General features: G+C 40.0%; 1 protein-coding gene across 1 annotated transcript in view; it reads left to right on the plus strand.

The window, feature by feature from the left end:
- The window catches only part of SLC4A1AP (solute carrier family 4 member 1 adaptor protein), a 32,014-nt gene that overhangs the window by 1,504 nt on the left and 5,094 nt on the right, over nucleotides 1-25,416 (plus strand). Inside the window, exons 2-12 of the mRNA XM_010371200.2 lie at nucleotides 144-339; nucleotides 2,518-2,640; nucleotides 3,784-3,844; nucleotides 4,188-4,327; nucleotides 11,036-11,196; nucleotides 12,808-12,877; nucleotides 13,251-13,437; nucleotides 17,772-17,883; nucleotides 20,557-20,797; nucleotides 23,464-23,550; nucleotides 24,247-24,314. Coding sequence (XP_010369502.1) covers nucleotides 144-339; nucleotides 2,518-2,640; nucleotides 3,784-3,844; nucleotides 4,188-4,327; nucleotides 11,036-11,196; nucleotides 12,808-12,877; nucleotides 13,251-13,437; nucleotides 17,772-17,883; nucleotides 20,557-20,797; nucleotides 23,464-23,550; nucleotides 24,247-24,314 — 1,446 coding nt within the window. The remainder of the gene's footprint in view (nucleotides 1-143; nucleotides 340-2,517; nucleotides 2,641-3,783; nucleotides 3,845-4,187; nucleotides 4,328-11,035; nucleotides 11,197-12,807; nucleotides 12,878-13,250; nucleotides 13,438-17,771; nucleotides 17,884-20,556; nucleotides 20,798-23,463; nucleotides 23,551-24,246; nucleotides 24,315-25,416) is intronic.

Genomic DNA, 25,416 nt, shown 5'->3' on the forward strand with positions numbered 1-25,416 from the left:
GCAGAGATGGGAGGATCACCTGAGCCAGGAGGTCAAGGCTGCAGTGAGGTGTATTCCAGCCACTGCACTCCAGTCCAGCCTAGGCGACAGAGCAAGACCCTGTCTCTAAATAAATAAATAACCTTTTTTTCTTGGTTCATCAGGGACCAGAGGAAGACCGAGAGGCAGAATCCGAGTTAACAGTAACACAGTTGAAGGAATTGCGCAAGCAGCAACAAATATTGTTGGAGAAGAAGATGCTAGGAGAAGACTCAGATGAAGAAGAGGAAATGGATACCTCTGAAAGGAAGATAAATGCTGGTAGCCAAGATGATGAGATGGGTTGCACCTGGGGAATGGGTAAGAAATTAAAATTGCTGCCGGAGGTTAATATTTTACGTTCATTACTAGTGGTACCCTTAAATGTTTTTCTAAATCATACAGCTTTTCATGGGTCACATGAGGTAACCAAAACCCGGAGTGATTCATTAACTTTACTGATGTAAAGAAATTGACTTACAGGCACTTCAGATTTTTTAAAAAATTGTTTTTAATGCACTCTATTGTTCAAAACTTGTCCTAGGCATAAAATTATTATTTTTACAATTCTAAAATTTTATATTTATTAAATACTGACCTTGTGCTATGTGATTATCATTGGAGGGGGTGGAACTCTATTCAATCAAATAAATGGGATGTTATTCAATATAGGATATTCTCTTGAATTTTTTGTACTTTGTGAAAATATCCTGAAATGTGGAATATCTAATCAGAGAAAGCTGGTCCCTTAGCCAAAATAATAAACTTTCTTTAACACCAGATATTTTAGAAAATGGATATTCAGGAGATGGGAATATAAAAAGGTAGAAGATGGCCTTAATATATATTGGGAAGACAGGAAAAGTTATGAAATTACTTGTGCTAAGTGCCAAACAAAAGCTAGAACCATAAGTAAGCTAGAGTGAAAGTTTGGAGAAGAGAGAACAGTCCCTAGGGACTTAGATAGACCTGTGTTGTCTGATATGGTAGCCATTAGCCACATGTGGTTACTGAGCACTTGCAGTGTGGCTAGTCCCAAGTGACATGTGCTGTAAATGCAAAATACACACTGAATTTCAAAGATTTAGTCTGAAAAAAAGAACATAAAATATCTCTTTCATGATATTTTTATATTGATGACATGCTGAAATGACAATTTTATCTGTTTCTTTTATTTTGTAATGTGGCTAATAGAAAATTTAAGATTATACATACGGCTTTCATTATATTTCTGTTGGACAGCACTGACTTAGATCTTTGGGAAACTTTATTTTTTTTATTTTAGTAAAGACGGGGTTTCGCCATATTGGCCAGGCTGGTCTTGAACTCCTGACCTTGTGATCCACCCCCTCCTCTTCCCCGCTTGGCCTTCCAAAGTGTTGTAATTACAGGCATGAACCACTGCACTCAGCAGGGAAACTTTATAAGCATGAGGATTTTTGAGCTGGAACTTGAAGGAAAGGAAAAGCCTTATGAAGCTGAGTATTGGGATTGGTATTCAGGGTAGGGATTGATGATTTTAAGGAAGTTGTGAGTAGACCAGTCTATTTGGCAGATGTAAGAAGTATTAGGAAATTATATTGGAAACGAAAGTTAGATATGAGTATGAGAGAACAAGAATGCCAGACTGAGGAGCTCAAATTTTTTTCCACAATGGTAATTTTACTTTTAAAATATAATAATGGAGGAAAAAAAAATTAAGGTGCCATGAAAACAAGTTTTGATTTATCACACAATTTAGAAAACCTGAATATGCTCATACTGGTGGGTTGTGTTTGTTCCACCCATTGTCCCTGCAAGTATGTATTATTTTTCATCACAGATAAACTACATCTTTTTTTTTTTTTTTTTTTTTTTTTTGGAGACAGAGTCTTACTCTGTCGCCCGGGCTGGGGCTGGAGTGTAGTAGCGCGATCTTGGCTCACTACAACCTCTTCCTCCCAGGTTCAAGCAATTCTCTTGCCTAAGCCTCCCGAGTTTTTTTTGAGACGGAGTCTCGCTGTGTCGCCCAGGCTGGAGTGCAGTGGCGCCATCTTGGCTTACTACAAGCTCCGCCTCCCAGGCTCACGCCATTCTCCTGCTTCAGCCTCCGGCGTAACTGGGACTACAGGTTCCCGCCACCATGCCTGGAGAATTTTTGTATTTTTGGTGGAGATGGGGTTTCACCGTGTTAGCCAGGATGGTCTCAATCTTCTGACTTCGTGATCTGCCCGTCTTGGCCTCCCAAAGTGCTGGGATTACAGGCGTGAGCCACCACGCCCAGCCTAATTTTTTGTATTTTTAGTAGAGATGGGGTTTCACCATGTTGGCCAAGCTGGTCTGGAACTCCTGACCTTGTGATCCACCTGCCTCGGCCTCCCAAGTTGCTCGGATTACAGGTGTGAGCCACTGCTCCCAGCCTGAACTATGTCTTTATGCAGCCTGAAAGAATAGTGGGTATCATTAAAATCGTCTCTTCTCATGTCTGATTGTCTTTTCTTTCTTTCCCATATCCTGTAGGAGAAGATGCAGTAGAGGATGATGCCGAAGAGAACCCTATTGTCTTAGAGTTTCAGCAGGAAAGGGAGGCCTTTTATATAAAGGATCCCAAAAAGGCCCTCCAAGGCTTTTTTGACCGAGAAGGTATGTAAACAGATTCTGACCCTACAACTAAAATGTATCCAGAGCAGTGTGGTTTTCTAGAGCTTCAGGTTGAGCTTTATACTAAGATACGCTATAATTTTATTGCTGTCCTTCTTGTTCACTTTTTACTCTTGTGGTCAGTTGCTTTAGGTTTATTTTGAAAATTATTCCTCATTAGTATAGCAGAGGGAAAAAAATCATAAAAATCTTGTTAGTCTTTCTTCTTACCTTAAAAAAAAGAAGTACTTTTTCCTGACTCATCTCATTCTTCTCAAAAGATCCTGGACTTTGGTGGTGGGGAAATTGAGCCAACTTCCTGTAATTTTTTAATTCCAAATTCACCTGATCTTTTGTAATTCTTAATATGGGTTTTGACTTTATATTATATGATTTAAAATTTTTTTCCATAGAGGATTGTTTTGGTAGAAATACTTTGAGAGAATATCTGTGTATATGTATGTATATCTGTATATATTTTATATGTATATATAAATAATATATGAAACAGCTGTACACTTAATATCTGTGCTTCTAAAAACCAGGCAACTGTGTTAAAATAACCACTTAAGTCTACAACTTATAAAAGTGAAAGGTACTACACAGTGTACAAAGCTGTACACTGTGTAGTACAGTGTACTACAATCAATGGAGAATTGATTACTTTGAGTTTGCTTTTTTCTCTGCCTCAGACTTACTCTAATTTTATTATCAGATGATAATCCCTAGGAATGAGAAGTGAAATGCATTGAAATTTATTGAGTGTAATATGGGAACTTGTTCTTTTTTTGAGACAGGGTCTCACTCTGTCGCCCAGGCTGGAGTGCAATGGTGCAATCTTGGCTCACTGCAATCTTAACCTCCTGGGTTTAAGCTATCCTCCGGCCTTAGCACCCATAGTAACTGGGACAAAAGGCATGTACCATTATGCCTGGCTAATTTTTGTATTTTTTTGTAGAGATGGGGTTTTGCCATGTTGCACAGACTGGTCTTGTGCTCCTAAACTCAAGCTGTCGTCCTGCCTCAGCCTCCCGAAGTGTTAGGATAGGAACTTGTTCTTATTTAACATTTATTCTCATTTCTCATTGTATCAACTAGTAATTTTTGGATTCTATTAAAATTGTTTTGTCTGTCTTTCTCCCACAGGAGAAGAATTAGAATATGAATTTGATGAACAGGGTCATAGCACTTGGCTCTGCAGGGTGAGGTATGTTTTTTTCTTATTAATGTTCATTTCTGGAAAATGGCCAATTTCAGGTTTAATGTATGGTTATAGATAATAACCCAAAGAGTAACTTTCATCTAATTTTAAGCTATTTCTAAATTTGAGCCTTCATAGTTTAGTAACCCTTATATTATTGGAGAGTGGGGTGGAATGGGTAAGAAATAGAAAGAAAAGATTTTAAATCCAACATTGGCAAGATAGAACAAGATGGATTCAAAGACTAAAAGGCCATGTAAAAAAAAATGACTATTATCATAGCATAGTAGTTGTTTTCATGAGAATTGGAGCTTAATGCTGTGCTGTAATTCCCACCAAACCAATGAAGATTACCTGTGGATGATTCAACTGGAAAACAACTGGTGGCTGAGGCCATTCACTCAGGAAAGAAAAAAGAAGCAATGATCCAGTGCTCATTGGAAGCCTGTCGGATTCTCGACACTTTGGGATTGCTTCGGCAGGAAGCAGGTCAGTATATAGGAGCCCTTTTTTTCTAGGAAAGAAAAAGGAAAATTCAACACGAATGGTAATGAAACTTCTTTGTGGGGGAATATATAAATTGTACAGAATTTTTTGAAGTGAAAAGAAAAAAATTCTCAATACCCCAAGGTGACCACTGTTTATTTTCTCCCAGACATTTTCCGTGCATATATAGATGTGTGCTGAGAACTAGATCGTTTAACAAAAAACAAACACTCATACACAAATGCAGTCATATTAATTACAATCTTTTGTGACTCACTTTTTTAACATAAGAATATATCATGGATATTATCATTATTATTATTTTTGAGACGGAGTCTCACTCTGTCACCCAGGCTGGAGTGCAGTGGCATGATCTCAGCTCACTGCAACCTCCACTTCCCAGGTTCAAGCCATCCTCCCACCTCAGCCTCACTAGTAGCTGGAACTATAGGCACACACCACCATGCACAACTAATTTTTGTATTTATTTATTTATTTATTTTGAGATAGAGCTTTGCTCTTGTTGCCCAGGCTGGAGTGCAATGGCGTGATCTCGCCTCACTGCAACCTCTGCCTCCTGGGTTCAAGCGATTCTCCTGCCTCATCCTCCCGAGTAGCTGGAATTACAGGCATGCACCACCATGCCTGGGTAATTTTGTATTTTTAGTAGAAACCGGGTTTCTCCATGTTGGTCAGGCTGGTCTCGAACTCCTAACCTCAGGTGATCCACCTGCCTCGGCCTCCCAAAGTGCTGGGATTATAGGCATGAGCCACCGCACCTGGCCAATTTTTGTATTTTTAATAGAGATGAGGTTTCACCATGTTGGTCAGGCTGCTCTCGAACTCCTGACCTCAGGTGATCTGCCCACCTTGGCCTCCCAAAGTGCTGGGATTACAGGCAGGAGCCACTGCGCCTGGCCGTATCACAAATATTACATCAATACATTAGTATGTATCAATATGTTAATTATGTATTTTGCTTGTTTTTTTTTAAAAAGTCTGAGTAGAGCATCACTTATTAGTAAGGCTTATATTTTTATTATTGCAAAGTAACTTATGTCTGGTTCAAAACTACCAAAAGGCTTATAATAAAATATACTTGTTCCTTGCCCTACCCCTCCTCAGCCTTCTTCCCTAAAGGCTTTCAGTTCTTTCAATTATTTATTCTGGCATTTAAAAACACCTGTATTTCTTGGTCAGGCACAGTGGCTCACGCCTGTAATCCCAGCACTTTGGGAGGCCAAGGCAGGCAGATCACGAGGTCAGGAGATTGAGACCATCCTGGCTAACACGGTGAAACCCTGTCTCTACTAAAAATAGAAAAACAAAAAAATTAGCCAGGCGTGGTGGCAGGTGCCTGTAGTCCCAGCTACTCGGGAGGCTGAGGCAGGAGAATGGTGTGAACCCGGGAGACGGAGGTTGCAGTGAGCCAAGATCGCAGCACTGCACTCCAGCCTGGGTGACAGAGCAAGACTCCATCTCTAAATAAATAAATACAATTAAAAAAAATAAAATCAACTGTCTTTTCTTTTTTGAGGTGGAGTCTCGCTCTGTCACCCAGACTGGAGTACAGGTGGCATGATCTCGGCTCACTGCAACCTCTGCTTCCCGGGTTCAAGCAATTCTTCTGCCTCAGCCTCCCAAGTAGCTGGGACTATAGGCGCGTGCCACCACACCCAGCTAATTTTTGTATTTTTAGTAGAGACGGGGGTTTCACCATATTGGCCAGGCTGGTCTCGAACTCCTGACCTCATGATCCGCCTGCCTTGGCCTCCCAAAGTGCTGGGATTACAGGCGTGAGCCACCACGCCCAGCCTAAAAACACCTGTATTTCTAAGAACAAGAGTATGCTGTTACATTTTGAGTCATTTATTTTAGACATTATCTTTTGACTCTGCTAAATTAGTATTTAGTATTTACATGATTATGCTTATGCCAATATTAGTCATAACTGAGCAGTTTTATTTCTTTTTGTTTTTCCTAAGGGTAATAATTGTGTTTGCTTTTCATGTGTTTGGGGCTTCTTTGTATTTCTTGCTCATTCCTCCCACACCTTTCAGGAGCCTCACCATATCAAACAACTTAATGATTAAGTAATTTATCAGTTCTGATTTTTTTTTTGGAGACACTTTTTCTGAAGAGCACTATTTTTCTTTCAGGGCTTATTGCTCTGCAGATCTGCTATAGAACTGTCACCTGGGACTTAACTTTCCTATCATCCTTGAGATTCCCTTGTCCTTTCTCCAGGGTTGACTTTTCTGTTTCTTGATTCTCATATTCTCATATTTCTTGGTTTATTTCCTTGCACTGTAGTAGATCCTTCTGTACTTTTAGCAGATTAAAAAGCTGGTATAACACTAGAGGGCATGGGTGATGATAGTCTTCAATGAATTTCACATCTTTCCTTTTCTTGGTCTACTCTCTTGTTTTGGTGGACATCCTCTAGTAGATTTCAGAGAAAGCATGTATAGGAAATATACTTTATTAACCCTTCTCTTCTGAAAATATAATTATTGTCGCTTCACTCCTGATTAATAGTTTGGCTGGGAATACAATTCTAAGTTGGAAACAGTTTTCCTTATTTTACATTCAATGTTGCTTTTGAGAAATCCTAAACTGTTCAGATTTTGATCTCATTGTATGTCATCTTCTTTTCCCCCTTGCCAGAGTTTGTAAGAGTTTCCCTTTGTTCTAAAGGTTCTAAAACTTAACTATGAAGTACTTTTCTGTGGGTCTATTTTTGTTCATTTTTCTTTTTTTTTTTTTTTTTTTTTTTTTGAGACGGAGTCTCGCTCTGTGGCCCAGGCTGGAGTGCAGTGGCCAGATCTCAGCTCACTGCAAGCTCCGCCTCCCGGGTTCACGCCATTCTCCTGCCTCAGCCTCCCGAGTAGCTGGGACTACAGGCGCCCGCCAACGCGCCTGGCTAGTTTTTTGTATTTTTTAGTAGAGGCGGGGTTTCACCGTGTTAGCCAGGATGGTCTCGATCTCCTGACCTCGTGATCCGCCCGCCTCGGCCTCCCAAAGTGCTGGGATTACAGGCTTGAGCCACCGCGCCCGGCCTATTTTTGTTCATTTTTCTTATGGGATCCTTTTGATCTGGAAATCTTAGCTGTTCAGGAAGTTTTCTGCAATTATGCCATTAATTGTTTCATCCGTCTGTTTTCTATGGAATTTTATTATTCAGACATTGGACCTCTTGGACAGACCATTTAAGTTTTTTTCTTCTTTTTTTCATTTGTGTGTCTTTTCATTCTTTCTGAGAGATTTCTGCACCTTTATATTTCTGCCTTCTCTATTTTGCCATCAAAGTTTTAATTTCTTTCTCTTTTTTTTAAGGTTTTAAAATCAGGCAGTCTTTCATGCCAGAGAAGGCTCAGAGACTCCAAGGTTTTAATTTCTAAAAGTTCATTTTTGGTTTTTGAATTGTCCTTTTTAAAACATAATATCCTGTTGTTTCATGGGTTGTAAATATCTCCTTTCTGTTTTCTCCATGTTATTTTTCTTTTCATGTGGTCTCTGTTTTGCATGTTAAAGACTTTTCTTAGGTGTCATGTAATTCTTCATTGTAGTTTTTTTATTTGGGTATTTAAAAGATGATTGACAGTTTGGAATATATAAGTGGGGTTTGTTGACTTTGAGCAGTACTATTGAATGATGTGGGTGGGCCTTTTGTTGGGGAAACCTTGATGTAAGTATCATTTTAGTTTTCCTCGTCTGTGAGCAAGATTCCCCAAGAAAGTGCTCTTCCAGTCTCCTGCCTGAAAGGAAAGGACTGGCTGCCAGCATTCCTAGAGCTAAGTGGTAGAAGGTAGCTGAGTAGCTTCTCATTCAGCAGTTTTCAGGACAGTACTATTTTTAGATTATAGTGCCCATGCCTTCAACTTTACTAGTCAACTCATAATGCAAAGGCTTTCTGTTTTACCCTTTCCAGAGATTAACCTCTGGATTTCTACTGCAGATGGAAAGGAGATGAGTAGGCAGGGAGGAAGATCTATTTCTCAATCAGTTTTTACTTAGTCCTCCATGACTGTACTATCCTATCCCCAGTTGCAGATCCATTTGAGGATTCTGCAGTATAATCACTTTGGCTCTCAGCTTTCCCCACTGTTTAGGATTTAACTTTTTAAGTTCTGCTAAGTTAGTTTCTACTCATAGGTCTACTTTCCAGTTTTCTAAAATTTGGATCTTTGTGGATTTCTTTCTTTCTTTTCTTTTTTTTTTTTTTGAGACGGTGTCTCACTCAGTCGCCCAGGCTGGAGTGCAGTGGCGCAATCTCGGCTCACTGCAAGCTCCGCTTCCCAGGTTCACGCCATTCTCCTGCCTCAGCCTCCCAAGTAGCTGGGACTACAGGCGCCCGCCACCACACCCGGCTAATTTTTTGCATTTTTAGTAGAGATGGGGTTTCACCGTGTTAGCCAGGATGGTCTCAATCTCCTGACTTCGTGATCCGCCCACCTCGGCCTCCCAAAGTGCTGGGATTACAGGCGTGAGCCACCGCGCCCAGCTCTTTTCTCTTTTCCTTCTTTCCCTTCCTTCCCCTCCCTCCCTCCCTCCCTCCCTCCCTCCCTCCCTCCCTTCCTTCCTTCCTTCCTTCCCTCCCTCCCTTCCCTCCCTTCCCTCTCGCCCTCCCTCCCTCCCTCCCTTTCCTCCCTCCCTCCCTCCCTTCCTCCCTCCCTTTCCTCCCTCCCTTTCTCTTTCCTCTATGCTGCTCAGGTTGGAGTGCAGTGGTCTGATCACAGCTCACGGCAGCATCAACTTCCGGGGCTTAAGCGATCCTCTCGGCTCAGCCTCCTGAGTAGCTGGGACTACAGGTGCATACCACCATGCCCAGCTACTTTTTTTAGATTTATTTTTAATAAAGATAAGGTCTTGCTATGTTGCCCAGGCTTGGGTAACTGTCTTTAGAAAACATCTCTTTACTATGGTTTAGTGGGATTTAGGAAAAGAGAGAAATTAGATATGTGTGTTTAATGTACCATCTTAACCTGGAAATTAGGCTTATGTTAATAAGGACTATTTTGCTTGCAAATAATAGAAGTCCAATTCAAACGAGCTTAGGGGAAAGGTTATTGGCTGCAGAAGCTGGGAAGAATAGCTCAGGATGAAGGAACAGGAATGAAGGAACAACTGCATGAACCAGAACCTCAAGTTCTGAAACCATAATTTGGTACTACCAAACTGGACTCACATCACCAGGACATATACAAGCTGTATGTGTGTGTGTCTCTGTGAGTGAGTCTGTCTCGTCTCATGAGTACATTTTTAAACTTTGCAGACAAATTCTTACCCTGTGCTGAAAAGCTGATTGCTTATAGCTCTGAACTTACAGTCTGTCACTTTAATAACTTCATTGTAAAGAGAACCTCTTTACCTCATCTCTAAATATAAATATAAATATTACTGATTTGGCTTTGGTCCTGTGACTATCCCTAAACCAGATAAAATGGGGGAGGAATTTTCTAGGGGAAAGAGGTACTTTTGTCAGAACAGAGGGAGTAGAATGTTGTAGGGTGGACAAAAAAGTAATAGCTGTCATAGTCTCTTATTGATGGACTCTCTACATATTCACTGTTAAAAATACTATTGCACTGATATTTATAGAATAAATTTCTAGAAGTGAAATTGCTGGATCAATGCATTTTTAATGGCAGATATCGTAGGCTTGACTATCAGAAAGGTTGTATCAATGTACATTCCCACCAATTATTAATCTTTTTATGTTTTTCTAGTTTAATAGATGAGAAGTATCTAATTTTTAAATTTGTACTTTTTTAAGGTAACATCTTTTAAAATATTTATTGTACTTTTCTGTGAACTGCTTTCATTATTCTTTTTCAAATTTTCTTTTGGGTTATTGGCCTTTTTCTAATTTCTCGTTTTCCTTTTTTCCTCATTGATTTTTTTTTTTTTTTTTTGAGATAGAGTTTCACTCTTGTTGCCCAGGCTAGAGTACAATGGCGCTTTCTTGGCTCACTGCAACCTCTACCTCCCAGGTTCAAGCAATTCTCCTGCCTCAGCCTCCTGAGTAGCTGGGATTACAGGTGCCTGCCACCATGCCCATCTAATTTTTGTATTTTTAGTAGAGATGGGGTTTCACCATGTTGGTCAGGCTGGTCTTGACCTCAGGTGATCCACCCCCCTTCGGCCTCCCAAAGTGCTGGGATTACCATGCCTGGCCATCCTCATTGATTTGTAAAAGCTGTTTGCTCATTAAATAAATTAACTGCTTTAATGAAAAATTGTTTAATAAGAAATTGTGGAAAAATATAATATAAAAGTGTACCATTTTAAGCATTTTAAGAGTACCACTCAGTGGCATTAAGTACATTCACAATGTTATACAACCATCAACAGTGTTCATTTCGGAACTTTTTTATCATTCCATACTGAAATTCTGTACCTGTTAAACACTAACTTCATTCTCCCTCCTTCCCAGCCTCTGGCAACCACCATTCTACTTTTCTGTCTCTATGAATTTGACTACTTTAGGTACCTCATATAATGCAGTAAGTGTCCTTTTATGTCTGGCTTATTTCAGTTAGTATAATGTCTTCAAGGTTTAGCCCTTTGTTTTTATACGTAGTTTGGCAGCTTGTAGAACCTCTCTTTCAGGAGTTGTTGGTGACATTTTAAGCTCCTTGCCTACTTGCCTTCTTTCTTTTTATTTTCTTTTTTAAAAACTTATTTATTCATCATTTTATCTACCTCTAGTGTCTCGGAAAAGGAAAGCCAAGAACTGGGAAGATGAAGACTTTTATGACAGTGATGATGACACATTTCTTGATCGGACTGGCCTGGTTGAGAAGAAGCGTCTGAACAGAATGAAGAAGGCTGGCAAGATTGATGAGAAGCCAGAGACCTTTGAATCATTGGCAAGTTTTATTTATGGAAGTAGCTGTGGTATTTAATAGTTTAATTTTTAATAAAATAATGTATTCTTTAAATATGTTTTATGATAATTACAATTTTTAAAGTAGTAGCATTGAAATCTGATACTGAAGTATAACTTTTGTGGTCTGTTAATTTAATGGTAACAAACAACTAGTCTTATCCAAGTTGTTTGAAAAAAATTTGGCTTGCTGCTAGATACTTTCCTCCAGGATATTGATCCATTAATTAACATTCTTTGGATATGATATTACCTGTCTCAAAGAGAAAGGAAAAAGTTCCAAGTTAGGGCATTCTGAGGTGAAACTGACTTTAGCCTTCTGGCAGTCAAGAGAAGTCAAAGGAATTTTGAAGAATGTAGTATGGTAATATGTAGTCTGAAACAGTATATTATCAGGAAATTATCACAAGGTGACATGTGTTAATGGGTAGGTAACAGACAATAATAGGTAGGTAATAGGCTTCCTATTTGACTATAAAAAACATAAGATTAATAATGCAGAGCTTGACCAGAATATGGGGAAGTGGACTCTCAATTGGTGGGAATGTACAATACAGCCTTTTAAGTGATCAATCCTACGACATCTGTCAACATTAAAAATGTATTGATTCAGCAATTGCACTTCAAGGAATTTCTTACAGATATTAATTTATAGTAGGATTCGGAACTTAAAACATTACCCAACATCTGTCCTTTCGATTTATGTGAAAACCAATACCTTGAGCTCTTTCTTCTGAGTAAAATAAAGTCTGAGTTATTCATTCTGTTTAATTCTGTGTTTTTAAATTCAGAAATAAATTAAATTTGGATTTAACACATAAAAAGTGTTAACTCCAGGCTAGGCGTGGTGGCTCACGCGTAATCCCAGCACTTTGGGAGGCCGAGGCAAGTGGATCACCTGAGGTCAGGAGTTCAAGACCAGCCTGACCAATATGGTGAAACCCCATCTCTACTAAAAAAAAAAATAAAAAAATTAGACAGGTGTGGTGGTGTGCGCCTGTAGTCCCAGCTACTCTGGAGGCCGAGACAGAAGAATTGCTTGAACGTGGGAGGCGGAGGTTGCAGTGAGTTGAGATCATGCCATTGCACTCCAGCCTGGGTGACAGTGCGAGACTCCATCTCCAAAAAAAAAAAATAAAGCGTTAACTCGGGCCAGGTGTAGTGGCTCACACCTGTAATCCCAGCACTTTGAGAGGCTGAGGCAGGCTGATCACGAGGTCAAGAGATTGAGACCATCCTGGCCAACATGGTGAAACCCTGTCTCTACTAAATAAAAATACAAAAATTATTTGAGTGTGGTGGCATGCACCTGTAGTCCCAGCTACTCAGGAGGCTGAGGCAGGAGAATCGCTTGAACCCGGGAGGCAGAGGTGGCAGTGAGCCAAGATTGCACCACTGCACTCTAGTGTGGTGACAGAGCAAGATTCCATCTGAAAAAAAAAAATAAAGCGTTAACTCCATAAGTAGCAGTTTAACTGGACTTTTGAGTTATTCTTCTTAAAACTTCTAGTAACAATAATGAAAACAGGAGGATGATAAGGAAACAGTTTGAAAGAAGAAAAACTTTTTAACCCTGTTGATTTGGGTGTTACAGGTTGCAAAATTAAATGATGCTGAAAAGGAGCTTTCTGCAATTTCTGAGAGATTGAAAGCCTCAAGCCAAGGTAAGTTTTTCATCAAATATTTATTATTATACCATATATAGTGCTCTGTGCTAGGCACTGGGGCTACATTAGTTAATAAGAAATACCATACAGAATATGGAGCCTTTCAAAAGAGCAACATACCGTTTTAGAACTAGAAAGAACATTGTAAATAATTTGGTTTAACCTCTTTATTTAATAGTTGAGGGGAATGAAACCCATTGAGACAAAATGACTTCCCAAAGTCTCATGGCTATAACCTGTTCCTTATTCCTATTGCTAGTGATGTTCTCTGTCCAGTTTTATGTTAGTGACTTTTTTATGGAAACTTTGGCTGAATTTTAAAATATTTGGGATCATCTTTCTAAACATGTGTTATTTTTTTCTTGGACAGTTCTATCAGAGTCTCCATCTCAGGATTCTTTAGATGCGTTCATGTCAGAAATGAAATCAGGCAGTACATTAGATGGTGTGTCCCGGAAGAAACTTCACCTGAGAACTTTTGAACTGAGAAAAGAACAACAGAGACTTAAAGGGTTAATAAAAATTGTAAAGCCAGCAGAGATTCCAGAACTAAAAAAGTAAGTCTTAGTTATATTTGGAATTCTAAATAAGTATGGTAACATAGATAACATTTTCAATTATTGCTTTATCTTCTTAAATAATCATTATATAATACAAATATATTACATTTCTTGTATTCAAGAAACCCTTTAAAGCACAGAAGGCAGTGGTTTCATAGAATAACTGAAAACTTGTTTCATATTTGTGAAATACAGTCTGATAGAGGATTTTCTGAGAAAACTATATTGATTTCTGATACATTGGAAGGTTCTGAAGTTTTTTTTTACTTAATCTTTTAGTGTAGAATAAACTCCTTTAAAAAGCATCATGCACAAAAAGCTAATTTATCTAATATGAAAAGACCTCTGAGGCTGAGTGTAGTGGCTCACGCCTGTAATCCTAGCACTTTGGGAGGTTGAAGCAGGCAGATCACTTTCAAGACCAGCCTGGGTGATATGGCCCAACTCTATCTCTACAAAAAATAAAAACATTAGCCAGCCATGTTGGAGCACACCTGTGGTCCCAGCTACTTGGGAAAGCCGAGGTAGGAGGATTGCTTGAGCCCAGGAGTTCCAGGCTACAGTGAGCTGTGATTGTGCCATTGTACTCCAGCATGGGTGACAGAGGAAGTTCCTATCTCAAAAAAAAATTAAATTATTAATAAAAAGACCTCTGAATGATAAGTAGACAGCCAATCACCCAGGAGAAAAATCGGTAAAGGATGTGTACTCACAGGCCACAGAAACAGAAATACAAATAGCATCTTTTATACAAAGATGCTCAACTTCATGATCATGAGAGAAATGCAATACTACAACCTAATACCTTTTTTTTTTTTTGAGATAGGGTCTCATTCTGTCACCCAGACGGGAGTGCAGTGGCACAGTGACAGCTCACTGCAGCCTTGACCTCCTGGGACCAAGTGATTCTCCTGCCTCAGCCTCCCAAGTAGCTGGGACCACAGGCATGCCCCACCATACCTGGCTGATTTTAAATTTTTTGTAGAGATGGGGTCTTGCCATGTTGCCCAAGCTGGTCTTGAACTTCTGGCCTCAAGCAGTCTGCCAACTTCAGCCTCCCAAAGTGCTGGGATTGCAGGTGTGAGCCACCACACCTGGCCTTAATACCATTTTTATATATGAATTTGATTAAGATTAATTATGATTTTATACTGTGCTGATGAGGCTGACGAAAAGGCACTTTCTTATATTGCTCATTGAAGGACAAATTAGTACATTCTCTATACAAGACAAATTGGCAGTCTCTATCCTGATTACAAATGCACATGCCCTTTGATCTATTTCATTTCTAGGAATTTGTCCCTCACATACTTAGGAAATAATGTACAGCATTGTTTATATGAATAATAGTAAAAGATTAGAAATCCCCTAAATGTTTATCAAAGGGGATGGATTAAATTATTTATAATATAGATATACAATAGAACACCATATAGCTGTTAAAAAAAAGAGGCAACTATATGTATGATATGAAACACTATCAAGATGAGTAACAAAAGCAAGGTGCAGAACGGTGTGTATAACAGGCACTGTCTGTAAAAATGATGGTGGGGGAAGAATACATAGGTAAGTAGGCCATTGCTTATGTTCATAATATCTGTTTAGGTCAGGTTCCCTAAAAACAGACTGAATCAGAGATTCATCTGCAAGTGATTTATTAAGAGAGTGCTCTCTGGAGAAATCTATATGGGAGTGAGGGAAGCAGGAGAGGGCAGGAGAAGAAGCTGGACTAAGATATGGTTTCAGGAGAGCCTAAATGGCACCACAGATGCCATGGAGGCAAGGGGCTTGGGTTGGCATACCCCGTCCTCCCAACCCTTCATTGGTCATAGGCTGCCCATGACTTGGGGGTGGGAAGGACTCCCAGTAATTCTGGGAAGGGTGCAGATGTAAACCTTTAGCAGCCGATGTCTGCTGTAGCTGTTTGGCCTGATAAAGGGAATCTGGGAGGGATAGCATCTGCTACTGTATCTCCAGAAAGATTAGTTAAAAACTGGTAATACTGATTGCCAATGGGGAAGGCAACTGGGTGGCTGGGGGACAGCAATGGGAGGGAGACTTTTCACAGTATATGTGCTTTATACTTGAGTTTCAAACATGTGAATATATTTTCTATTCTATTCAGATATACTGAATTTTGAAAAGAAAATCCTATACCAAATAGCCATACCACTTTAGGTCTAAATTTACTGTAATGTAGTTGCAGTTCTAGTTTTAAATAACAAATAACTGGAAAAAGTAAGAATCATATAATAATTTTGTTAGAGTAAAACTATTTGTTAATAAAGTGGCTGGGGACAGTGGCTCATACCTGTAGTCCTAGCACTTTAGGAGAATGAGTGAGGTGGGAGGATGGCTTGAGTCCAGGAGTTTGAGACCAGCTTGGGCAACATAGTGAGACCCTGTCTCTGCAAAAAATAAAAACTACCGGGCGCGGCGGCTCACACCTATAATCCCAGCATTTTGGGAGGCTGAGACGGGCGGATCACGAGGTCAGGAGATCGAGACCATCCTGGCTAACACGGTGACACTCTGTCTCTACTAAAAATACAAAAAATTAGCCAGGCGTGGTGGCGGGCGCCTGTAGTCCCAGCTACTCGGGAGGCTAAGGCAGGAGAATGGCGTGAACCCGGGAGGCAGAACTTGCAGTGAGCCGAGATTGCGCCACTGCACTCCAGCCAGGGCAACAGAGCGACACTCCATCTCAAAAAAATAATAATAAAAAATAAAATAAAATAAAATAATAAAACCTTAGCTGGGTATGGTGGTGCTCGTCTGTAATCCCTGCTACTTGGGAGGCTGAGGTATCACTTGAGCCTGGGAGAGTGAGGTTTCAAGACCCTATCTCAAACAAACAAACAAAAACAAAAAAAAAATAAAAGCAAATCTCTGCTTTGGAAAACAACAACAACATTTGGGGCAATAATAATAATAAAATGAAAACGAAATACGTCTCAGCTTCCTCCAGAGCCTTCTTTCCTACTATCAGTCTGTGTGCTTGCCTGGTTTTTCCTCCCTTTCTTATTTTGGATACTGGCCTAGATGTGTATCTTCTTCCTCCTCTTTTCACTTAAGTGTTGAACTTCCAAACTTTCTGCCTCCTACCCTAACCCCTGCAAGCAATCTTGATTGTGATTCCATCTTCTGCTTTTTCATCTCCTTTGAGTCAGTCTTAGCTTATCCTCTAGGCCAGCCCAGCTTTTTAATGTAGCTGAAAACATCTCTGTTGCTGTTGCTTCTGTCTTTCTATGCCAGAGCCTTCCTGAGGCCTGTGGGGAAGGGTGTGAAGGATAATGATTTGACGAAATGTCCTTCACAGCCAGGCAGGCAGCATTCTTCTGGTGACCTTAGCAAGGGAATGGGTTTTATCTCTGGTAGGGAGAAAGGGGGTTGAGGCTGGACCCAAGAGTGCTACTAAGGGGGTAAGACGTGGATAAAAGAAGGCAGTAGTAGCAAGGGGGGCTTCAGGGAGGGCCAGGTAGCCAGCATCTGGTATGGGTGACTGTGAGTCCAGTGTCAGTACTGTCCTTATATTCCAGTTTGCAGGGCTGTCCCATGGTCGATGTGAAGAAAGCATAGGGCTTTCTTTTCGGTCTAGTATGGTTATTCTGGGGTTTCCTCTGTCTCCTCATGCCATATTGTCATTGTCACCTCTGCCTGCTCTGAGTATCTTGTCAACTCAACTGCCATCCCTTTTGTTTTTGCTCTGTTCTCCCCCTGCCTTTCTAATTTCTACTGTCTTTTCTTTATACCCTTCCTCAGCTTTGCCCTAGTGGGCTTAGCTTTTATAACTATCTCCAGCCATTGAGAATGCTGACAATGTCAGCAGCTGCAGTCTCTCATTACTACACTGGGTATCCTGCATACTCTACCCCCATCCCCATGCACACTTTTTTTTTTTTTTTAAGTGCTCCGAGCTATTGCAGTTAAGTGGGAGCTCCAGATAAGTAAGACACTCTTCAGAGGTTGGTGGGAAATAGGGCTTTACATCATGGATCCATCTCCTGCTGCTTACATGTTCTCCTTTGCAAGTGACCTTTGTACTGTAGTCATTTCATGGGTGTGAAGTCATGTAGCATGTTGTAAATTACTTGACTAAGGGAGCAGCCTCATCAGGCCCTTAATAGCTCTGTGTCTGTGACAGTCAGCATTGTTCTTGTCCATTCAAAAGCTGTTGGTCTGAATACCTCTTTCTTATTGTTGTATGCTTAGATAATTCATTTTGTGGTAATTTTTATTTTGCCAGTGGTTTCTTTGTCAGTGTCATGGTATTTTTAGATAAAACCTTGGACTCACTGGAATAGATATGTATAATTATTCTTTCTTCCTAGGACTGAAAGTCAGACTACAGGTGCAGAAAACAAAGCTAAAAAGCTTACATTGCCTTTGTTTGGTGCCATGAAAGGAGGAAGCAAATTCAAATTAAAAACTGGAACAGTAGGGGTAAGTTGTGAGTCAGGGTGTTAAACTTTTAGCCCTTGAGTTATCCCTGAGCTTATTTTTCTCTTTTCTTTTTTGAAACTACAAATGACTCATTCCATAGTAATGTGAGAAAGGGCTGTGGGCTTGGTATGATCACATCTTTCCCAGAACATGGTTCTTGGATTCTTTTTTTTTTTTTTTTTTTTGGAGACAGAGTCTCGCTCTATCACCAGGCTGGAGTGCAGTGGCGTGATCTCGGCTGACTGCAACCTCCACCTCCCGGGTTCAAGCGATTCTCCTGCCTCAGCCTCTTGAGTAGCCGGGACTACAGGCGTGCTGCACCACGCCCAGCTAATTTTTGTATTTTTAGTAGAGATGGGATTTCATCATGTTGGCCAGGATGGTCTCCATCTCTTGACCTCACGATCCACCTGCCTTGGCCTCCCAAAATGCTGGGATTATAGGCGTGAGCCACTGTGCCTGGCTGGTTCGTGGATTCTTTTTCTTAACTTAGGGTTATCAAAAATTGATGAATTAATTTATGCCAATCAATTTGCAAGTAAATGGTTTGTAAATTAGAATACTAGTTTATTAATTTCTCATGAATGTTGCATTTAAGAATCTCCTGCATTAAATGCTTTTCCCCAGGTGGATAGATGTAGTATTCAGACTCACCAACATTTGTTAAGAACATAGTGTGTGCACCTGCCTCTGCCATATGATTTTTTTCTTCATTTAATCCTTCCAATACCTTGTGCTGTGTGGGAATTATTACCTCTTACAAATGAGGAAATAGAGTCAGAGAAGTTAAATACCAGATCACACCAGCATTATATAACTAAGCTGGTAATCAGATCTAGGTCTGTCTCTTGAGCTTTATGATTTCCCTGCTATCCTCCAATATATGTCTGTATGTTTTTGCTTTATCTATATTCCTGTTCATGGATTCAGTTTTTAAAAGGTTTTCATTACCCCTAAGAGCTGAACCTTGAGTATTAGTTTGCTAGGGCCACCATAACAAAAGACTAGGGATTGGGCAGCTTAAACAACATCAATTTATTTGCTCACAGTTGCCATCAGGGTTGGTTTCCTCTAAGGCCTCTCCTCTGCTTACCAATGGCTGCCCTCTTGCTGGCTCTTCAGATGGCCATCCCTCTGTGCACTTGTACCCCTGGTGTCTCTTCTTCTTCTTATAAGGACGCGAGTCATACTGAGTTAGGGCCCCACCCTAATAGTGTCATTTTAATTCAATTTAATTTAATTTACAGTCATATTCTGACGTACTGAGGGTTGGGACTTCAAACAAGAATTTGGGCGGCAGGGGGACAATTCATCCAAAACACCCTGAATTCGGGTATACTGCCCTCTGGTGGCAGAGGTCTGAAGTCCTAGCTGTGTGTTCTTTTTGTTTTGAGACGCAGTCTCACACTGTCGCCCAGGCTGCAGTGCAGTGGCGATCTCGGCTCACTGCAACCTCCTCCTCCCAGGTTCAAGCGATTCTCCCACCTCAGCTTCCCGAGTAGCTGGAATTACAGGCACCCGCCACCACACCCAACTAATTTTTTGTATTTTTTTTTAGTAGACACAGGGTTTCACCATGGCCAGGCTGGTCTCGAACTCCTCATCTCGTGATTCACCTGCCTTGGCCTCACTGTGTATTCTGAATGAGTAATGGTTTACCTAACAAGGAGGCTTTTCAATCTGTTTTGGTGGGGACTTAGGTTTTAAGTAGAAAACTTTTTACTAAAAAGCCCTCCTTAGAGAATGTTAGAACTAAGTCCTATATTTAAAAGATAATATAAGCCGGGCACGGTGTCTCATACCTGTTTTCCCAGCACTTTGGGAGGCTGAGGTGGGCGGATTGCTTGAGCTCACTAGTCCAGACCAGCCTGGGCAACATGGTGAAACCCTGTCTCTACTAAAAATACAAAAATTAGCTGGGCACGGTGGCCCACATGCCTATAACCCCAGCTACTGAGGAGGCTGAGGTAGGAGAATCGCTTGAACCGGGGAGGTAAAGGTTGCAGTGAGCTGAGATCACACCACTGCACTCCAGCCTAGGCTACAGAGCAAGACTGTGTCTCAAAAAAAAAAAAAAAAAAAAGATATAACCAAGATACACTTTGGTTCCTTCCCTCTATTCCATAACCGTGATCAACTTTTTCTAATAAGTACTTTTATTGAATGGCTTTGATTACAATATTTAGCTTTATTCTTTGAGAAATGTCTTCCTCCTTTTCTTCAGGATCTGTTTGACTGATTTACATGCCATTCCCCTGAAATTACTCTAAGTCTAAAATGAAAAAGCAGCACAAATGACTTATTTCTGATTGTCTGATGTATTCCTTAGAAGATTTTGTAATCAATTGAGATCCTTTAGTATCATGAGTTGTAACAGGACAGAATTCCTGTAGCTGGCACTCATCTGAAATAACTATTTTAGTTCCTTACAAGCGATTTTCAAGTGTTTTGTATTTAGTAATCTTTGACTCTAGGAAATAATAAAGACACTTGTTTAGGGTCTGTAGAGGGGTAAAATTTCATGTGAAAGTCCCACCTCTAGGAGACTTCTGTGTAGTTCATCAACCTAAAGAGGGTAAACATTCAACACATTTAGACTGACCTCCTTGAAAAGATTTATCTCTTGTTGTCATTAAGTAGAACTACTTGTTCATGGTTTTGTTTCCCTCTTAGAAGTTACCCCCCAAGCGTCCAGAACTCCCTCCAACTCTAATGAGAATGAAAGATGAGCCTGAAGTAGAAGAGGAGGAGGAAGAGGAAGAGGAAGAAGAGAAAGAAAAGGAGGAGCATGAAAAGAAAAAACTGGAGGATGGAAGCCTCAGTAGGCCACAGCCAGAGATAGAGCCAGAAGCAGCAGTGCAGGAAATGAGGCATCCCACAGATCTCACACATTTTAAAGAAACCCAAACCCATGGTAATATCTTTCTTCTCCTTCCTGTGTTGTTCAGTGGGCAATTACATTGATTGTGGATAGGTTTTAAAAAGCAAGGCCAGTTCTTATCTGCACATTTGACTTCGTATGTGATATACTGACTCTGTAGTAAGGAAACATACTTTCTTGGTCTTCTTTCTTTGACCGCCAGTCATTATTTGTCCTCATTGCAAATTAAGGGCAGTTATTTCCAATCCATTCCAGAATTACAGAAAATTGAAGGCTATGGAATCTGCAACCATAGCTGCTGTGGAATAATGCCAAGCTGCTGCCACTGTGTGAGTTGGAGGGCAGTGGAATAGGGTAGATGATGCGGCCTGATCAGGTGGTCTCAGGATAAGTCAACCCCTACTCATTTTTTCTCCATCCCTAAAACGGAGGCCAAAACATAATTGTACCCATTGGACTAAAGTTCTCAAGAAGGATCTTGCTTCATTCATCTTTTTCTGTTTGGAACCTAGCAGAAAACCTGACCCATATCCACCTGCCTCAGCAAATAGTTGATGAAAAATGTTGAAAGACAGAATAGATTGATATTCATATAGATATAGATATATACATCAATTCTGTCTTTTCTATATAGAGAGAATATATATATATATATTTTCTAATTACAAAGGATTATATGTTCATTTTAGAAACTATAGATCATACATGAAAGTCCAAAGGAAAAAAAAGAAATCCCCACAATCCCACCCCTAAAGATCATTGTTTATCTTCTTAGTATCCTTCATCCCTTGTCAGCTGCAGGGGTTATTTTCCTGCTGGTTGGCCAAACTGGTTAGCAAGATAAAGATCTCAGAAAATAAGGAGTATGAGGAGAAACAATAAAAACTGGCACTGAATATATGGGAATGCATGCGTGTCTACTTCCAAAACAAACCAGACTTGGCTACGTAAAAATGCCAGGCCTGGTACGTAGCCCTTCTCTTGAATCACCTTCATTTATCTGGGAAACAGAAAAGTTACTGTTTCCTCATCTGTGAGAGGTAAGTATTCTGTATCTGCATTCCCCTTTTCAAAAAGGTGCTTACATGAGCTTGGTCTTTGAGCCGTATATTGTGAGGGTGAATATAAACAGTTCAGCAGGAAGGGAGCAATAAGTATTATAATTTTTTTGTTTAACAGACCAAAGTAAATATGTATGTGTAAAAATAGCTTAGATTTTGAAACTTGGTTTATAAAATTAAATAATTAGTAAATTTGGCCAGGCACAGTGGCTCATGCCTGTAATCCCAGCACTTTGGGAGGCCGAGGTGGGTGGATCACCTGAGGTCAGGAGTTTGAGACCAGGCTCACCAACATGGTGAGACCCTGTCTCTACTAAAAATACAAAAAAAATTAGCTGGGCGTGGTGGTGCATGCCTGTAATCACAGCTACTCAGGAGGGCTCTGAGGCAGGCAGGAGAATTGCTTGAAATCAGCAGACACAAGTTGCAGTGAATTGAGATCGTACCACTGTACTCCAGCCTGGGTGATAGAGTGAGAATCTGTCTCAGAAACAAAACAAAAAAAATTAAATAATTAGTAAATTTGCAGTGATGAGGGATTACCCCAGGCCTTTTTTCCTGTGGTTTATTTTTGTTTTTACTTTAATTTTTACTTTCATTGAGACAGGGTCTTACTCTGTTACCCAGGTTGGAGTACAGTGGTGTGATCTTGGCTCACTGCAGCCTTGACCTCCCAAGGCACATACCTGTAGAGAAAATAGAGTCATAGGGTCTCCCTGTGTTGCCCAGGCTGGTCTCAAACTCCTGGCCTCCAGCAGTCCTCTCACCTCAGCCTCCCAAAGTGCTGGGATTATAGGTATAAGCCACCATGCCCAGCTTATATATTGCTATTTTATAACCTAGTTTTTTTTTTCCTATGCCTTAAACTATTCTTTTTAAAATGTGGTTTTGGAGAAGGAGCATAGTGGTTCATCACATGCATATGCCATAATATATTTAGTCAGCTCTCAGTTGTTAAACATGTAGGTTATTTCTTAATTTTTGCTATTACAAACATATATATAATAAATTTTGGGTCCAGGCTGGGTGACTCACACCTGTAATCCCAACATTTTGGGAGGCCAAAGTAGGAGAATCACTTGAGCCCAGGAGTTTGAAACCAACCTGGGCAAGATGGTGAAACTCTATCTCTACAAAAAAAAAAAAAGAAAATTGGCTGGGCATGGTGGTACATGCCTGTAGTCCTAGCTACTCTGGAGGCTGAGGCAGGAGGATCTCTGTAGCCCAGGAATTCAAGGCAGCAGTTAGCTATGATTGCACCACTGCACTCCAGCTTGGGCAACAGAGAAAAACCCTGTTTCTAAAATAATAATACATTTTGGTGTTCATCTATGATTTTAAAAAAAAAATGTTTTGGGAGTAGAATTTCTAGGCCAAGGAGTATGTACATTTTTGAGGCTTTTGGTAAGTATTGCTAAAAAGTTTCACCTCAACGTTAGCTAGTGTTTTAAGTGGAAAATCGGCAGTCTTCTGTAATATATTTGGAACATATTTATTTAAAACCTTAAGATTAGTTGAAGCTGATGATAATAAAATTGGATGATTATGTACTTAGCTTCTGTTTCTCTTGTTTTTGTTTGTTTGGCTTTCCACTGTGAATTAAATAATGACAATATGCTTTGATATTGCTTTTTATAGAAAACATGTCTCAACTTAGTGAGGAAGAACAGAATAAAGATTATCAAGACAGTAGCGAAACCACTTCATTGTGCGAGGGACCCTCAGGCAAGTAGTACAGCAGCCTTCGTTGCTGCTCTGCACACAGGTGGCTGACTGGTTTCATAAGGGAGGGGTTGGCAGCTGACCTGAAGGCAGCACAGAGAATGGTCCTTCAGTTATGCTGCCACTGGGCCCCTGGACAAAGTTGGAATATAAGAGAGGTTTGTATTTGGTGCCATCCCATTTGCCTTTCTTTTACTCCTCTTCTACCTTCTGGGGTTCCCTCTCCCTGCCCCACAAAGCACCTAATGCCTTGATGCTTCCCTCTGGCTGTGCAAAGCTCTCCACAATTTTACATCTCCCAAAGTCAAATATGTACCTATTATGGGAGTGATTCCAAAACTATCTTAAAAGAAATTGTTAAAAGGACTGCTTTACTCTGGTTTTACCTGTCATGGTTAAACTGTGAACTAGTAAAATCAGCTTCATTTTTTTTTAACTTGTTCACATAATGTGATTATATTCAAGCTTGTGGAACAGCCTTAGGGTTTAAAAACTAGGGTTATTCATCCAGGAAAAATTTTCTCTTAATAGAGTTTTTACAGTAGTAGAAGGAATTGTTGAGAATTGCATTGTCATGAGCATCTTTTCTTCAATAATTATAATGTTCTTTTAGGAAGAATTTTTCCTTTTTATTTTACTTATACTGAAAATAGGTATGGCCAGTTTTTTGTTTTTATTTTTTTGTTTTTCTTAAATTAGCATCAAAGAATGAATATGAGAAAAGCAGAGATGAATTGAAGAAAAAGAAAGCGCCTGGTCCAGGCAAAGTAAGTATTTCACTTGTCTTGGAGTAAAAATGAATCCCCTTGTCATGGATCACATCCAGAAGAGTGAATCTTTGGAGACTGACTTAACAGAGTTCGCAGCAGCCTTATTCCCTTTCCTAGAAATCTAGATTCTTTGATTTTTATTTTTGAATTTTCTGTTGTCTTTATCACTCTCTTCCCTATAACTGCTCATATACAAGCGTCTCTTTTATTAGTTTATGAATCTTTCCTTATATCCTATTATGCCATATAAAGACTTTTGAATAACATACTCTTATTTTGCTCCTTTTATTACACAAAAGGTAGGATGTAATGTACTCCACTCTACATCTGTTTTTTTGTATGTTTTATTTATTTATTTATTTAAACCACCCATGGAAATTATTTTGTATCAGTATATTGAGAGTTTCTCACCATATGGAGGACCTTATCTAACCAGTTCCTTATAGAAGGACACTTGGGTTGTTTTTAGTCTTTTATTACAATAATACTATAATGAACAGTCTTGTATATATATATAATTTTGTGTGGAAATAGCTCCCAGAAGTTCTAGGTTGTGTCAGGAGGTCCCCAAGATCACTCACAGGTTAGGTAATTCATAAGAGGACTCAGATCTCAGCGTATGATTGTACTTGCCTCTATGATATACTATAGCAAAAGGATACCAGGCACCATCAGCAAAGGGAAAAGGAACCTGGGGCAAAATATGGTGGAAACCTGGCACAGGCTTCCAAGGATATCTTCCAGTAGAGTGACACAGGACATGCTTTATTCCCCTAAGAACAAGTTGTGGCAACACTTGTGAAATGTTGCTAACTAGGGAAGCTACTTAGAGACTCAGTGCCCAGGGTTTTTATTGGGGACTGATCGCATAGGCATTCCCTGCCTGGCATCTACCAAAATTCAGACTTCCAGAAGGAAAGCAGGTGTTCAGCATGAATCATGTTGTTTGCACAAACAGTTTAGGCACAATAAGCCATTCTTGTCACTTAGGATGGTAGAAACCTTCCCAAATTCCAGGTTCCCAGATGCAAGCCAAGGGCAAACCCTGCAAACAGGTTTTCAAAGGATAGCAGTCAGGTTTGCTCTGTTAACTTTTCTA

Source organism: Rhinopithecus roxellana, chromosome 17, assembly GCF_007565055.1.
Source record: "Rhinopithecus roxellana isolate Shanxi Qingling chromosome 17, ASM756505v1, whole genome shotgun sequence".
Taxonomy (NCBI): Eukaryota; Metazoa; Chordata; class Mammalia; order Primates; family Cercopithecidae; genus Rhinopithecus; species Rhinopithecus roxellana.